Source organism: Neltuma alba, unplaced genomic scaffold (genome assembly GCF_004799145.2).
Source record: "Neltuma alba isolate B1F8T4 unplaced genomic scaffold, ASM479914v2 tig00012839_pilon, whole genome shotgun sequence".
NCBI lineage: Eukaryota > Viridiplantae > Streptophyta > Magnoliopsida > Fabales > Fabaceae > Neltuma > Neltuma alba.
The window spans coordinates 63731-80581 of NW_021637228.1; the positions used below are offsets into that span (position 1 = coordinate 63731).

Sequence of the window (16851 nt, forward strand, 5' to 3'; positions counted from 1 at the left end):
AAGACGATTAGTCTTGAAAAGTAAATGTAGGTAGAGGGACCTGAAAGAAGAAGAGGAAGAAGAGAAGAGGGGATTTAATTGTTGGTGGGGAGGGGATGTTGGTGAAGAAAGGAGATAGGGTTTTGGAGAAGATGAGACCACTTTAAATTCAAACCTACCTAGCTCCCCTTCCAATTGGGGCAATGTGTCACACACGTTTTGGTTCGAATGAATATTTATTAGTGCCCACTTTGTGATTGCCCCAAGTTATGGCCATTCCTACCATTTACTCATCTTCTTGTCTTCTTGCCTACGCCTAACCATTTATTAATGGTTTTGTTTTTGTTTTTCCATAAAAGAAAAAGAACAAATGGTTGGCATCACGAAGCTCTCGGGCTGCATCTGGCTCATTCCTTGCTCCAACCCATCTTATTAATCCATTCACCCATAACGGTCATGTGTATTTATTGTAATTTTTGCTCTTGCTAATGTTCCTACTTCCTAGTGCCTCCCCAAATATGATAGATAATTTTGTTAGTACATGTTCTAAATATAATACGCATTTCATGATTATACAATCTTCCATACTTAATATAAGAGCTACATAATTAATTTTAAAAAAATTAGTTAAGTTAGTTAATTGTAACAAGTATATATTGATTTTTCTAAATTACCCTGTTTGATCATGCATATTAGAACTACCCGTTGATGAATTCCCTTACAATCGATAAAGATATTTTGAAAAAAAAAAATTTGAAAGACAAAATACATTGAGATCTTATATTTAGAACCAAATTTAACTCCCAACTATTTTTTACATTCAAGGCTAGAAGTAGTATAAATTTTTTAAAAAAATTCTTTTAGAAAGAAAAATAATGTGTACTCTTACACAAACAATCACTAAAAATCTCATAACAAGTATTAAAATGCTTCTATTATCTTATGCTATTTCAGAATTTATCTTCTTATAAAATTTTTTAGTGATTAAATCCATTATAGGGGATTGTGCCATAATATTCCCTTGTAAAAAATATTTTTTTAAGTACAGCTATCTTCTTTTTAGAAGCAATTATGTTCGAGATATTATCGAACATTAAATATGAGCACATCTCTTAATAAGGATTCGAACATTAATTCACCATATCATGAAAGACTAACTCATTTCGCTAGACCTAACCTGTTAGTAAAAACACATCATTTTCTAATGGTTTGCTCCCCAACCTTAATAAAAGATATTTACAAAAGATACTTATTTCATTAGAAATAGATAGATTAGAAAACAAATCAGACAAAAATAAATTCCTTAATCTATGTATAAGTATAATTATCTACTATATTTAGGGATGATTCTCACATTTGTATCCATTGTAGAATTTTTGTTTTGGCATTTTTGTTTTCTTTTAGATTTTATTATCGATATATATAATTAAAAAAAATTAAAAGTTTCACAATTGAGGACAGATCTAAGCATGCATGCATTATGTTGGATATCGAGCCAATATTGTCGAACACGAGAGAAATTGAGCGTGGATGTGTAGGTTATAATAGAATAATTCACATAACTTCTGTAAAAAATAAAATTTGCTAAATTATACTTAAAATGTTTATTGTTGCAAAAATAACATTCCTGCCTTTATAATAGTCAATATACCTTATAAAATATAACTTTGAATTTAATTTTTATCGTTTGGCAAAAAAAGTAATTTTTATCAATAAAATTAAATTTTCAAAAAACATATTACTATAATGTTTCAATATGATTATTAGGCAACAAAGTAACTGAGTAGGTTATTTATACTCCTCCGATCTTTAATATAAGACCCATTTAACTAATTTGATTATATTAAAGAAGTTAGGTAAATTAGTTAATTATAAGCAAAGTGATACATTTTTTCTAAAACACCATAATCATCTTCTTTAATACCCCTTTATCTCTTCCACTTGATTATAGTTGAGAGAGTATCTATAGGGGTACTTTAAAAAAAAATAATAAATATGATAAATGAATCTTATATTTAGGATCAAAACTAACTCAAAAATTGAGACTTATATTAGGACTGTTCATCAAGCCCGCTAGCCCGGTATGTCCGCCCGAGCCCGCAAGAAAATGGCCCTGCCCAGCCCGGAAAAAAAATAGCCCAAAGAAAAATGGGCATTTTGGGCTGGGCATATTATGGGCAGGGCAGGGCTGCGGGCATGGTATGCTGCCCTGCCCATTTGGCCCTGCCCGTGATATATATATATATTTATAATTCTTTTTTTTTGCCAAAAATACTTATAATAATATATAATATATAATATATATTATTCTCCCCTCTTTTATTTGCCATAAATACATTTAGTGGTATGCGTAATTCTTCCTTCTTAGTATCTTTTTAATTTTTTTTACTTTGGTTTAGTATCTTTTAGTTTGTTTTTATTGTTGGTTGTCTTGCAAAGATGCAAAAGCAAGCTCACTTTAGTGTTATATTAAAAGATATATCAATTTAAGACAAAGCAAAGTTATTGATTTGTTGAATTTATTGTTTATTCAAGTATTTATTTCTTTATAATTGTTATAAGATACCTTTACTTTAACTAAAAAAATTTTCACCAAGGTATCACTATTTGGGCTTGGAAGCCCACCCTGCCCAGCCCGTTATTGCCCAACCCGAAAATGGTTAGGGTTTCTATGGGCAGGGCAGGGCAGCGGGCCGCAAAATGCAGCCCGCTCATTTTTCGGGCTGGGCATCGGGCAGGGGGCATGCCCTGCCCAGCCCTGCCCATGAACACCCCTAACTTATATTAAGGATCGGAGGAGTACTGTAAAAGAATCAGGCAAATTGATAAAACGCAGAGTTTTATTGCGTTTAGACGCTTTTGCCTCAGAATTATCGGATCCCTCTGGCGTTCGGTTTCTGCTCCAGCCTCCAGACCTTACCTTCAGTTCATCACCATCCAGCCTCTGCCTTAGACATCGCCGCCAGTGCTCGCCGTCGTCCCGTGCTTCTCCGGCCCTTCAGGTTTGCCGTCGTTCCTTTCTTTGTCCATATTTTTTTTCCGCTGCTGTTCTGTATCTATTTGGCTCTCTCTGATTGTACGTCACCAAAATAAAATCCCATCTGTTTTTAATCCGAATTTGAATCTGAAAGCTACGTACTTCTCTACGTGGAAGTTGATATTCTCTATGTGCTTATGAGCTTATGAGCTTTGGTGGTTCTTCTCAGTTTACTGATTGATTTTTTTTTTTCCAGTCCTTCTTGTTTTTTGGTAGCTTCTCACTTTGCTTGCTTTAGTTGCTTATACACGGCCATCATCATTTTTTGAAATTTCCGTTCGGCTTGAATCACCGTATAATGTGGGCTGCCTGGCAATTTGTTACATCCGACCTGTTGTGTAGTGCCTTTTTCTTTTTTTCTTTCTTTTTCGTGTGGTTTGGTAACTTCATTGAAAGGGGAAACCCCTTGAATTTTCCGGATTTCATGTTGTAATCGTTTTCACTCTGTTCGTCCTCAAAAACGCATGATTTGAGGCTGGTATGGTATGTTTTATCCTTATCAGTAAATTTAGCTCAGAACCCAAGAATGCCACTTTTTGAATGTGAATATATTTATGATAGATTGATCGTTCAATTTAGTAAAATTTCTAGCATGTTGCTCTTACCGATTGACTATTTAGTGTGTGTTTTGTGTGTGTGTGTGTGTGTGTGTGTGTGTGTTTTAATTGTGCGCCAAAATTCATCATATAAACTTTCAATCCCTTTGGAAATGCTAAACTTTATCTGTAGTCATCCAATGGTGTTCAATGTTTGAATCTTTATTTTCGATAGCTGAACTCATGATTTTTAGAGATAATCATTTTTATATCTTGATATCTTGTGGATTTGATAATGCATGCTGGCTTTGTATGAAATTGGGTTTTTCTCTTTGAAGACATTGTTCAGATGATATGTCACGGCTTGATTTGTTTGTATTAAAATTTAGTCTGAAGCTGTTTTACTACTCACAATGTTTGTACTGAATCCTTATGTTTGTTGGTGTTGGTTCCAGAAAATTCAATCAATTTTTAGATTTGGCCTCTGGAGTTAAATCATAAACGTCTGTAATTGTGTCCTTATAGTTTGGAACTTTTAATTCTAAATAGATCCCTGTTATTCACATTTCCTATCTTGGCATTCTCTTTTGCTTGTCCTCAAGTATCTCCGTTTCCTTTGGGTGTGGGACTGGTCTTGCTTAAGGTATTAAGGTCCTGTTTGGTACTAAACATTAAAAATGAGGGATAGGACTAGGATTGCAATTGAAAAAAAATTATTAAAAAAGTTTTTAATATGAATAATTGCTTGTTATATGGGATTAGACAAACCCATGGAAATAAGATTGGGAAATACCACTTCCTCTCATGGTATTCCTCAATCTCACATACACGAGCTTGTCTAATTCCATGTAACAAGCAATTTCTCATGCTAAACACTATTTTCTCAATCTTAATCCCAATCCTTATCCATCATTTTCAATACTTCATACCAAACGGTAGCAAAAGGTGACCCTCCCTAAAATTGTTTATTATGTGGGATCTAGCCCCAATCATTGCAAAGACCTCTCAAATGTTGCGCTCAAGCTTGCTTGCCATTCAAACCACTCTTTGTGGGACTATCTGGAGATTCTAAATATGCATGATCCTATGCCAAGTCTCCTACTCACACGTCCACGCCCTTGTGGATTTAAGTATAGTCAGTCCCATTAGATAAAGTATACTAGTCTCAATTCTACTTGAACTATAGTTCAGAAGAATACGTGTCTCAATTCTGCTATTAGTTTGCTTTACTATGAATACTGTAAAAAATGGCATGGGGTTGGTGTCATCCACAAAATTTGATGACACACTAACAAAAATTTACAGACAGAGACCACTGAAAATTTTTAAAGCTGTTTAAACTCAAGCTATTAACCTGTATACATGGACCATATTGAGAATTGGATGAAACTTAATGGATCAACAAAGTAGTTTAAGCCCAAAATAAATGAAGCCTTGGATGATCATAAAGAGAGGTCTTTGATTCTATTTTTGGACAGAATAGGCCAATAAAGAATGGGTGACAAGAAGAAGAAGGCTCAAATGTTTGTTCGGCTTGTCTCAGCTGCTGGGACTGGATTCTTCTATGTCAAGAGGAAACCTAGGACGTTCACAGAGAAGCTTGAGTTTCGGAAGTTTGACCCTAGGGTTAATCGTCATGTTCTGTTTACAGAAGCAAAAATGAAGTGACAAAGATACCTAGCAAATTGCTGCTGCATTTTGTGGACTTTTTGCAGTTTATATTAGATATGTAATCTTATAAACTTTTCTACCATTCCGCCTCATTTCCTTTGAATTCAGATTGACTTTGAGTCCTTGTTATTGCTTAATGCTAAGGGGTTTCCAGTTTCCACTTCTTGCTGCTTGTGCTTAAATTTAGATCTTTTTAGACTTGAGGGAACTTGTACGTTGAGTTCCTTAATAATTATGTATTATCATCAAAATGTAACTCCTTTATGTACAGTTTCCCCTTATTAACTATTTCTTCTGGGAACCACTGAATATATATCCAAAAAATTTTGTGGCGCTAGCGCATGCCTACTTTGTGATGCTGCTTTCTTTTCTGCCATTATAACTAGTATAATATGCTCTGGTGTTTAAACAAGAAGCAAACGCCAGATCCATTCAGATTAACTGGGCTTCTTTTAACATATTGATCTCCTTGACATTGTTCCTCTTTCCTATCATTTCCATGTCATGATTTCAATTTTGGGTCTGTAGTCACGTTAGCGTTTTGCGTTGGTGATGTGTTGGGATTGGCGTGTTGTGGCTTGGCTTAAATTTTGTCAGATCCTCGTTACCCACTTTGGAGAATTTCCGTGTGGATATAAATTTGGAGGTGTAAACCTAGCTTTGCAAGTCTAATATCCATTTTGAATGCTTAAACCTCAATTTTCTTTAAATACAGAGTAGAGTTGATTTTGTAAATTAAGCTTTTCTAATGTCGTTTAAGAAACAAATAGAAAAACAGGCACCACAACTGGTCAGGTGACCTAACAATGAAGACAGGCTGATGCACCGCTCACCCGTTCGTGACTCGACACGTGACTCGGCATCAAGAGATTTCAATATTCCACATCGATGTGGATGGGATCGTTGCCTCATCTCCAAATGTGTATGATTTGGACAGGACTGGACTTATATTGCAATGCCCATACGCAGTCCATAAGTCAATCATTATATAATTAGGACAAGACTAATTGAGCATATGTCAATTATTTGACATTACGTTAGATTTATACAATTATTCTCTGGGATCTTCATTTTTTTTTAATTAAAAAAGATCAAAACTGAAAACTTATCCTCACCAAAGTATCCCTGTAGTAATTTTAAAAATGGAAAATGTTATCCCCCACTTCTAACCGTGTAAAAAGGCTTGTTTAGAATAACCTATAAACAGTTTTTTAATCATAACTTGAAAAATACGGAATAAGTATGTAAGATAAATTTTATTTCAATTTATGTGAAATGTGTTTACGAGTACTTAAATAAGCAAATCCAATCAATATTGACTACTCATTTTGTTTCAAACCTACTGAGAGGTCATCAATATTTTTAACTTTATCTTTCTTTAAGGACATGAAAATACTAGCAAACCATATTAAACTATTAATTGGATGGGTTCCCGGTTTGAAGGGTTGACATGTTTGTGTGTGCGTGTATTTAATTGTATTATATAAAACAAACCCATATTAGTAATTCTACTATACTCTTACGAGTATATATTTTAGGAGAAAAGATATTAATCACCTTTAAAAATTCGTAAAACGCCTTATATAAACAACTAATTATATTTCAGTCAAGAAAAATAAAAACTCCCATTATATTTGAAACGGAGGTAGCACTAAATTTGACACTAGCGCACCTAAATTCTTTTTTTTTTCGTGATTTTTAAATTAGTTTAAGTTGTAACAAAGTTACAAAAGTTTTTTTATTTTCAATAAAAATTTTAAAACGTAGCAATGTTGTCCCACTCCAATAAAAAATCAACTTTAATTGTTAAAATATTAATATTGATCCGTAACATTTGTAATGCTAAGAGACAATATTATTCTATTTTAACACTTTCAGAATAATCTTGGACTTGAGAAATTTTTTAGGACAACATTATTCTCAAGTGAAAAAGTCCGAGAAAAAATTTGGGCCTTGACTCTTTTAGATTTTTTGTCCCTCTATTATTTCAGAAAAGCTTGCACAGATCTCTCTATCTTTATCCTCGACCCTATGATTGGTTACTAAACTTGGTTCTAGCACTAATGAATTTCCTTCTCGTGACTATAACATCTGTTTCATAATATAATAAATACTCCTCTAATTCTTAATATAAGACATATTTAACTAATTTAATTAGATTAAAAAAGTTAGATAAGTTAGTTAATTATAAAAAATATGACATATTCTTCCTAAAATACCATAATCATTTTTCTTAATATCCTTCCTCCCTCACTTATTTGATTGTGGTTGAGGGAGTATCTATAGGGGTAATTTAGAAAAAACTGATAAATATAAAAAATAGATGTTCTATTTAAGATCAAAATTAACTTAACAATTTGATCATATATTAAGGATAGGAGAAATAGTTTGGAGGTTGCAAGGTCACGAAGAAAGTTTGGGGGTTGAGTTTGTTTATAAAGATAATATTTTAATTCATTTTGTCTCTCATTCTTATTATTTTATTTTTCAAAATATCTCTACTAATTGGAGTTTGCATCAAAGGATAACTTCAATGCAGAAAATTGAAAAGAATATTTTAAGGAAACAAATACGTGTTCTTGATAAATAACTAATTTAATTAGTTTTTTTAATTTATCCAAGTTAGTTAAATAGCTCTTCAATTCAAAATAATATTAAATTTATGTCGTAAACACTTGTGTAAAATATATACACACACACCAATGATGGTTGGGTTTAGCAAAATAGGCTAATCCCGTACAGAGTAACGAAACAAAGTTTAAATACCTATTGAAAAAGATAACAACATTTAATATACCACAGTGCCTCGAATATGATGAGAATACGGGTGTCTACCAATATAATATATATATATATATATATATATATATAGTCATTATTTCTTGATCCAGTCCCTCCGAGTTAGCACAAGAAAATATTTAAATTTGAGTTTTGCGCTAATAATGCCTTTTCAACTTAATGGTATGAAAGCTACTTTAAAAGTAAAAGATTAAAGGTTTAATCTCGTTTTTGTAACATCGTTCGTTGATGCTTGCCCCTCTGGTCCTTAATATAAGATCTTGTTTGACTTTTATTTTGATCCTAAATATAAGATCCCAATCCACTTCGTCTCTCATATTTATGTATTTTTTTTTCAAAATAGTCCTTCTAACAATAGTAGTTCTACCCGATACACTTGATTAGTAAGGATATTTTAGGAAAGACAAAACTTATTTATTACAAATAACTAACTCAACTTATTTTTTTAATCTGTTCAAATTAGTCAACTAACTCTTATAATTAGAACCGGAGGTAGTACAAAAAAAATATATTAGTGTGTTTGAAAACAAAAGGAGGGTGTAACGCCCGAAGGTTTACACAGTACGAAACCAACATAATGTTTAATAAGCAGCATTTAGTTAATTTTTTTCCTTCCAAATCAGTCAAATTAGTCAGCTCGAAATCTCTCCTCTTTTCTTCTCATCTTTTTTTCTTTTTTTTTTTCCCTAACCATTGAACTAACATATTTCAACATGTTAAATTTTATAAACTATTTATTTGAAAAATTTACAAAAAATTTAATACATTTACAAACTATTAGAATTAAATTTTAATAGAGTTGTAATTTATTATTTATTTTTATAATTTAATATTTTAATAATATGTGTTAAAAAGATTTAAATATCAACTATTAAAATATTAATTCTATAGTTAGAAGTAAAAGAAAAAAGAAGAGGATAGGGAGAAAAGAAGAGAGATTTGAGCCACTAAACGAGCAACATTTACAAGGCAACAATTTTATGCGCCGCGGCAATAATCGCATGCACAAGGGACGCAGGAGACGCCACACCAATCCGTCCTCAATAATTTTCATCTACACACTAAAAAAAAAAAAAAAAAAGGGGAAACTTGGCTATTCTAACAGAGTACTCACCGAGATGATGAGTTCTAAATCTGGTTCCATAGTGCATGGGATGGGAGGTATTCCAGTGCCGTTCGGCGTCATATCATCACACGTCACTCAGTTTATTTTATAGCGTATAATATTTTATACCAAACGGGCCTTATCTCCGGGTTATCATACCCTTATTTTATACGTTATACCAAACTGGAGGCCCTGGGTATCGATGAGAAGGAGGAGGAAGAAGAAGAAGGATGATTCAATTCTTGCTCAGGAGGCCATGTTCTTGAAGAAGATACACTGCTTTTTCAAGCTGAGACCATCTCTGCTCCAAAGTCCCCACATATCCAACAGACAACCTCACCAGCCCCGGCGAGATTCCGGCGACGCTCTGTTCCTCAGAACTCAGCTCACTACTCGTACTGCTTCCAGAGCACGACATGAGGGTCTCGTAGTACCCCAAGCTAACGGCAATAAAGCCGAACTGAGCATGGTTCTGCAGGATGTTCATGAAGCGGTTGGCCCTCTCCTCTGTTTCCATGTCCACGCAGAAAAGTCCGCCATAGCCATACTCCTTGTTGGCCATCGACTTCAGAAGATGATGCTGCGGGTGGTCTTCCAATCCTGGGTAGATCACCCTCAGGCCCAGTTTCTTCAGCCTGGTGGCGAAGGCCAGAGCTCTGGCACAGTGTTCCTTCATGCGAAGGCCCAGGTGTGGGATTCTTTCAGAAAGCTCGAACGCCACCTTGGGGTTCATAGTCGGACCCAGAAGCATGAGAGCCCCTTGGTGCAGATCCATCATCGAATTCACAAACCATGCTGGTCCACACACAGCCCCTGCGCCAGTCATCGATAGTAATATAAACTACGTAATATATATATGCACTGTTGCTTCACGAGGACAACAACTGTAAATTTAGAAGTGAAAAAAATGGAGGGTGTGGTAACTGGTAAGAGATCAGGATGGATATAAGGATGAGGGATGAGGGAGACTGGACATACCTGCGATTATGTCGGCCGCACCGCTGATGAACTTGGTGATACTATGAACCACCACGTCGGCCCCAAGACGAGCCGGTGAAAGCACCATGGGGGTGAATGTGTTGTCCACCACCACTTTCACTCCCTTGTCGTGAGCCATCCTACTCAGCTCCGGTATGTTGGCCACCGTCAGAGTGGGATTCGATATGGCCTCGAAGAACAGCGCTTTGGTTTTGCCCTCCACGATGGCATTCTTCACGGCGGACACATCACCGATGTTCACAAATGTGGTGGTGATGTTGCAGGCCCTGGGAAGGAAGTGGGTCAACAGGGCGTGGGTTCCGCCGTACAAGGCCGTGGAAGCCACTATGTGCCCGCCGGAGCTGCAAAGCTGCAGCAGCACCGACGAGATTGCCGACATGCCACTGGCGGTGCAGTAGGCGGCCTCTGTGCCTTCAAGGGCGGCCATCAGACGGCCGAGGTTTAAGACGGTGGGATTAAAGTGACGGCTGTAGATGAAGAAGTCGCGATCAGGGCCGAGCTCGCCGGCGAACATGCGGCGCATGGTCTCCGGCTCCATGACGGTGAAGGTCGCGGAGGCCTCGATGGACATGTTCACTCCGCCATGCTCTCCGAACTCATGGCGAGCTCTTGCTAATGCAGCAGCAGGGTCCCACTCCCAGTCCAACGGCGGCGACGCCGCCACCATGCCGAATTTCTTCTGGAAGATAGCTGGCAGATCATCTGTCTCCTCCACGGCGGCGCTGCTGCCCTTCCATACGGCGCCACCAGCTCCCAAAAAGCCCGGGCTTTTTGTGTCCGCCATGATGTCTACGTACAATTACTTTTAATTTGGATTGGATTTGAGATGAGAGGAATCGGAGGATACGATATGCATATATATTGCGCGCGAAAAGGTCATTATAAGAAATAAAAAGGATTGAAAAAATAAAGCCCAACATTGGTTATACGGTAAAAAAGCACTCAGCACCGATTTTTTTTTAGCTACAATTTTACTCACCATCTTTTCTTTGATGTAATTTTACTCATTTATAACTGTCCTCTAATTTCTGTTAGCACAAACATGTTTTTTTTTGGATAAAATGGCACTCAGCACCCTGATCTTTTTTTAGTGCAATTTTACTCACCTTTTTTTTGGGTATAATTTTACCCATTTGTAACAGTCCTTTAAAGTCTTCTCGAATATGTATTCGAGAAAATCACCAATTCTCTAATATATATTCAAAAAAAACAATTCAGAAAAAAATAATTTTAATGTTGACCACGAGTTGAAAGTTAGCTCAGGGTGACATTGTTACGAAATTTATACTTTCAGGGCGATATTGAGACTCAAAAAACTTCCAGACACCCATAGCTTCTACATGAACACTTCTGGGATAAAAATGCACCTTATCCCAATTGATTGAGGTCTAACTAAAGACTGTAATTGGGATAAGGTGCATTTTTGTCCTAGAAGTATTCATGTAGGAGTTATGGGTATCCGAAAGTTTTTTGGGTCAATTGATTGAGGTCTAGCTAAAGACTGTAATTGGGATAGAGTGCATTTTTACCCGGAAGTGCTCATATAGGAGCTATGGGTGTTCAGAAGTTTTTTGGGTCTCAATATCGTTCTGGAAGTGTAAATTTCGTAACAATATCGCCCTGAGCTAACTTTCAATTCAGTTAACGTTAAAATTACCTTTATCCAAACTGTTTTCATAAATAAATCTTAAGGAACTAGTCTTCTCAAATACATATTTGAAACTGGACTTTTTTTATTAAAAAAAAAACATGTTTATGTTAACAGACGTCGGAGGACCATTGCAAATGGGTAAAATTGCATCCCAAAAAAAAAGATGGTGAGTAAAATTACACTAACAAAAAGATTAGGATGTTGGGTGCTCTTGAAATAAAAGATTGAGGTGCTGGGTGCTTTTTTACACTTGGTTATGTTATGGTATTTCTTGGGTGTATGTATATGGGATAAAATGTTTAAATATTCTGAAAAGTATCCATGAAAAAATCCTCATTATCTAAAAGCTTTTTTTTTGTTCTTATGTATCATAAAAGTTTATTTTTGCAGCAAAAATACCTTAATCATTTTTTGTCATTAAGTTTGACGGTTAAATTTTGTGGTTTGACAAGTATCTTTAATAGTCAAATTTAACAGTAAATAACAGTTCAGGGTAGAAATGCTGCAAAATAAAAATGCCAAGGTATATAAAAGCCAAAAAAATTCAGATACTGGGTATTCCTTCATAGATACTCCCTTTGGTCCTATATATAAGTTTCAAATAACCGAGTCACGTTTAACGAATTAGTAATTAAAATTAGTTTAAAATAATAAATAGATGAGAAATATAATTTTTTTAAAATTTGCCCTTGTTTATCAAAAGAGTAAATGAGAGAGGCAATACTGAGTAAAGAGAATACATGGGGTTAATATTAATAAGAGAGAGGGAGCACTAAATATAATCAACCAAGAGGAAAATAGGAAAAAAAAATAAATATTCAGGCAACCTAAAAGATAAAACTTATATTTTAAACAAGACTCTTTTCCAAAAATAAAACTTATACATAATAACGAAGGAAGTACTACATTAACACCTGATCCCTGTATATATTCAAATTCAAAGTACTAATCATTCATCTAGCAAGTGTATATTTGTCACTTTATGATTGGCCATTAGAGTGTTGGTTTTGTCGCCGCATCGATCCTCGACCAAATAACACCCGCAAATCACGATTTAGTAAAGTGAAGGATGTGAATTAAATCCCATAACATGTTTAATTAGTATGTGGGGAGCCGTTGCTTTCTTATCCTTTCAATTCACCGGCCGCATGCAATCGAATTTAATTTGCCGGCACGTAACAGCCATATTCATTGTCAAAAGCTTCATCACTTCTCTGCTGACTCCCCACGTAACTATCTTCTCATCAATATTTTATCCCATTCACAATCAACTCAGTAACAATCACAAATTGCACGGTCCAAAAATTTCTGGGCCCTAAGGGGATGAATTGAATAAGGAAGTTGCCAAGAACTAGTTGTCCAAATACTGATAATGCCACTCGTCACGTTTGGATGATTTCTTGCATTCGAAAGCGAGCTAGTGAACTAACTCAACATGGCCAAAAACACAAACATATAATAAAAGGGCAAGAAAAAGCAACCACAATGACAATTCAACGTATCATCAGCAATCCCGAGCTCTAATGTATGCTTGATCTCTGCAACCAGATGATAATGGAGCTTGATAATTGAAGACGATGAGTGTCCCCGACATATTCAAACTTGGACGTCTTGATCGGCCTAGCTAACCTAGTGAGGGTTCCCCGTGGGGTTTTGAAAGCCAGCCATTGCATGAGTGAGATGGTGGGTTTGGTGCAACCACATAATTAAGAGGCAATGAAGGAGAATGTGTGAACTTCACTATAATAACGTAAACGAACCCGGCCAAAAAGAAAACTTTAAAAATTGAAAAATTGCGTACAGGGACGTATCCACAAAAAATTGTTGTTAAAACCACATACTAATGTTGTAATGGGTTCTTATTTATAATTTTTTATTTTTAAAGTCTTTTTTTATAATTTTTCTAAAAAAATTAAAACACAACAAAAATTAATAAATAAGAGCACTTCAAGATGACTAAGTGGTTGCTGATGAAATTAAAGATTCATACTTCGCAAAAGCTCCTTCAAATCAGAACAAGAGCATGAGGCTCATCCAGTGGACGATACCTTCTCCAGGTGATTGTTCTTGAAGAAGTTGTGGTCACTTTCCAAGAAAACCCCAAAAAGAAAAAAAAAAAAAGAAAGAAAGAAAACCAGGATTTTTGTCCCGCTGTTGCCATCAATTTTGCTAGCTAGAAACATCATAGCCCTCTTGCACCAAACTTTTACAACTACTTCTAAGAATTTAATTTACTGTTTGTTCGTATGAAAAAATGGAGGAGAATGAAGGGAAGAAAAATTCTAATGAAATCAATTTGAAAACTTAAAAAGAAGTGAGGTTATAAAATTTCAATAAACAGAATATATAAGGTGAAAGAGTAAGAAAAATTAATTAAAAACTTTTAACTTTATTTTTTGAACTCATTAAAAAATTTCTCTTCTTTCCTCCCCTTCAATTTACTCTTATCAAACAGATCCTGAAGAAACAATACTAACATAGGTGCCGTTTCTATTTATGGCCAGAACAGATTTCCAGGTGCCATCTCCAAGAACAAGTGCCTAACCATTAACCATATGAGGGAAGCACAACGTAAGTCGTGTATTTATTCTAGATCGGAAATCATTATGCTTTACTTTGGGAATTTGTAGGCGACATTAATCATTTCAGTAGACCCCAATTTGATATATTTATTATTTAATTTTAATGATTGCTTGCTATATTTTAATAATAATAATGTAATTATATGATTAATTAATTTATATATAAAATATGAACTCTTAGTCCTGGCTGGCGTATAATCCAATTCAGTGCCGTTTATTTATGGTTGCAAATTCCCCTTGGCGGGTCTTTGTCTGGAAAATAACTCCTCACTCCATAGACGGTTTATTGTCCTATTCTGAAAGGTACAAGCACAGCCAAAGTAGTAAAGATGCAAACCACATTTGAAGAACTGACGTGCTAATCGTTAATGCTATACTAAATTATTGATACGACTTGGTTTGGGGAAATTGTACTAAACAACCAAATTTTGAATTAATTATTAAGAAGTTTCTCCAATTTATTATTCATTCATGTAATACAAATTCTCTAGCATTTTCTGTTCCCTGCTGCACCATCCACTTATAATTAATTGGTTCTAAGTCCACACAGGTGAATTTTAACTAATTTATCTTATTCTTAATCCATTCAAATTTATTTAAACTTAATCCTACTCCTACACCATTATTCAAGCATGCCCCTTTAACCTTCTTTAACTCCATTAAGCCTCCTTACACAGTCTCCATCTTATGATGGATCTTCATGACACTACATCCACTTCAAGAAGCCTTCATTCTGCGAATGATTTTGTGGCCTACTGGCATATGTAAATTCTCCTATAAGTAGGAGGCTGTAGGTTGATCCTCTCATCTTTTTTGCTAAACATAGGTATTCTTCTATTAGAGATAATTTTAATTGAGGTATAGTTGATCACTAAATATAGACACATCTTCCAAAAGAAATTTGAATTTTGATTTATCACATTGTGAAGGACTAGTTTTTTTACTAGATCCAACCCTATTAGTAGGTTTATCCCATTTATAACTTTGTTAGCATCCATCCCTCTAATTCCTTAAAAAAAAAAAAACGAAAGAAAAGAAAAGCTTTCACTCTTGATGACTTGAGCCTCCCAATGGATCTTGAGTTTGGGCCTGCTCCCTTGTAATTTGCAAGTGATTTTTGGACTGTTTTGAGCTCTCCTTTATTTTGGGCGACAATCCTCTTTTTTACCCAAAAAACTTGTTATGGGAAGTGGGTTAGGAGAACATTGTATCTAATAATATGGGTTAAACTAACAGGTCTAACTTCACTATAAAAAAAATTGACTTTCAGCGGCGACAAAGAGTCACCACTAAAAAGTCGTTGCCGTAGCGACAGCGGTTGAAAACTTTCAGCGGCGACCTGAAAGCTAGTTACGGCGGCAACAATATGTCGTTGCCACATCACCACTCTCATACCATGTCACCCCTCCCTGCCATGTCATTGCCCAAATATTTTCACGTTAAATATGTCTTCTTCAAGGTTCAAATTTGTAACCACCTCTTTTCATGTCTAATCGTCTTACCGTGGATGTGGATTGAATTTGTTTATTATTATTATAAAATAAAATATATATTATTAGATTAGAAAGTCACCGCTGAAAGTTAGACATTTAGCGGCGACACTAATAGTCACCGCTGAAAGTATGCCTTTCAACAATGAAAAAAAAACCACAAAAAGTGAACTTTCTTTTGTCGCTGCAGAAAGTAGGAAAAAAACCCGCAAAAAGTGGACTTTCAGTAACGACAAAAAAAGTCGCGACAGAAAGTAGACGTTCAACGGCGATTTTTTTTGTCGTCGCCTAAAGTCTATTTTTTTGTAGTGCTTGTAAAAAATGATTAGTTAGGGTTGATTAAAAGCCAACTCAGCAACTCACTAGTAAAAGAGCATTTTTAACCCACATTGTTAGGCCCACAACTCGCTTCAAGTTGGCGCGAGTTAACTTGCATTTATTTTTTAATTATTATAATTATCGTATTATATATTATATTCTATCTAAAAATTTAAAAAGATACCCGTATAATTTATTTGGTGTTTTTAATCAAACATTTTAAGAAAAAACAAAAATCTGTTATAGTTTTTTTGAATATTGTATAAAAAATAGAAAAAATTTAGAAACAAAAAATAAATAATTATTAATAAGTTATTGGGTCAAGATTAGCTAAAAGTCAAATCCAGCTACAAATAAGTTTTTCTAACTTGGCCCATATAGGCCTAATCCATCCCCTATTAACCATCCCTAGATAATATGGACAGGCACCACCTTTGACTTAACTGCCGTATGAGATACTGCCTTGAGCACCGCATTGTACATCGCCTATTCTAATATCAGTCATATTGTTACTTGAGATGACATTATTTATTTGAAAAATATCTTTTAATTTTATCAGGAAAAAAGGTCCTTAATCATTATAGTTTAGGCGTCCAATTTTGTAGTTTCTTAACGTTGCACCCGTCCATCCCTTAAAATTGTTCAGGCCGTTAGAAATTTGCATAAGGGACAAGAACAGAGTTG

At 35.0% G+C, this 16851-nt stretch overlaps 2 protein-coding genes across 2 annotated transcripts; one reads left to right on the forward strand and one right to left on the reverse strand.

Moving 5' to 3' along the window:
- Positions 1-2843: 2843 nt before the first annotated feature.
- Positions 2844-5505, forward strand: LOC114731649 (50S ribosomal protein L33). The gene is made up of 2 exons (XM_028918867.1): positions 2844-2981; positions 5031-5505. The coding sequence occupies exon 2, from the start codon at positions 5047-5049 to the stop codon at positions 5218-5220; it is 174 nt and encodes a 57-aa protein (XP_028774700.1). The 5' UTR covers positions 2844-2981; positions 5031-5046; the 3' UTR covers positions 5221-5505.
- Positions 5506-9001: 3496 nt separating this feature from the next.
- LOC114731644 (methionine gamma-lyase-like) lies at positions 9002-10910 on the reverse strand. The gene is made up of 2 exons (XM_028918861.1): positions 10106-10910; positions 9002-9940 (listed from the first exon to the last, which is right to left on the reverse strand). Exons 1-2 carry the CDS (start codon positions 10908-10910, stop codon positions 9363-9365), a joined length of 1383 nt encoding a protein of 460 aa, XP_028774694.1. The 3' UTR covers positions 9002-9362.
- Positions 10911-16851: the final 5941 nt, after the last annotated feature.

Coding starts and splice junctions, on each gene's coding strand:
- LOC114731649 (XM_028918867.1), top strand. CDS start 5,047: ATGGGTGACAAGAAGAAGAAGGCTCAAATGTTTGTTCGGCTTGTCTCA.
- LOC114731644 (XM_028918861.1), bottom strand. CDS start 10,910: ATGGCGGACACAAAAAGCCCGGGCTTTTTGGGAGCTGGTGGCGCCGTA. Junction 9,941..10,105: donor TGCGGCCGACATAATCGCAG/GTATGTCCAGTC, acceptor TGACTGGCGCAG/GGGCTGTGTGTGGACCAGCA.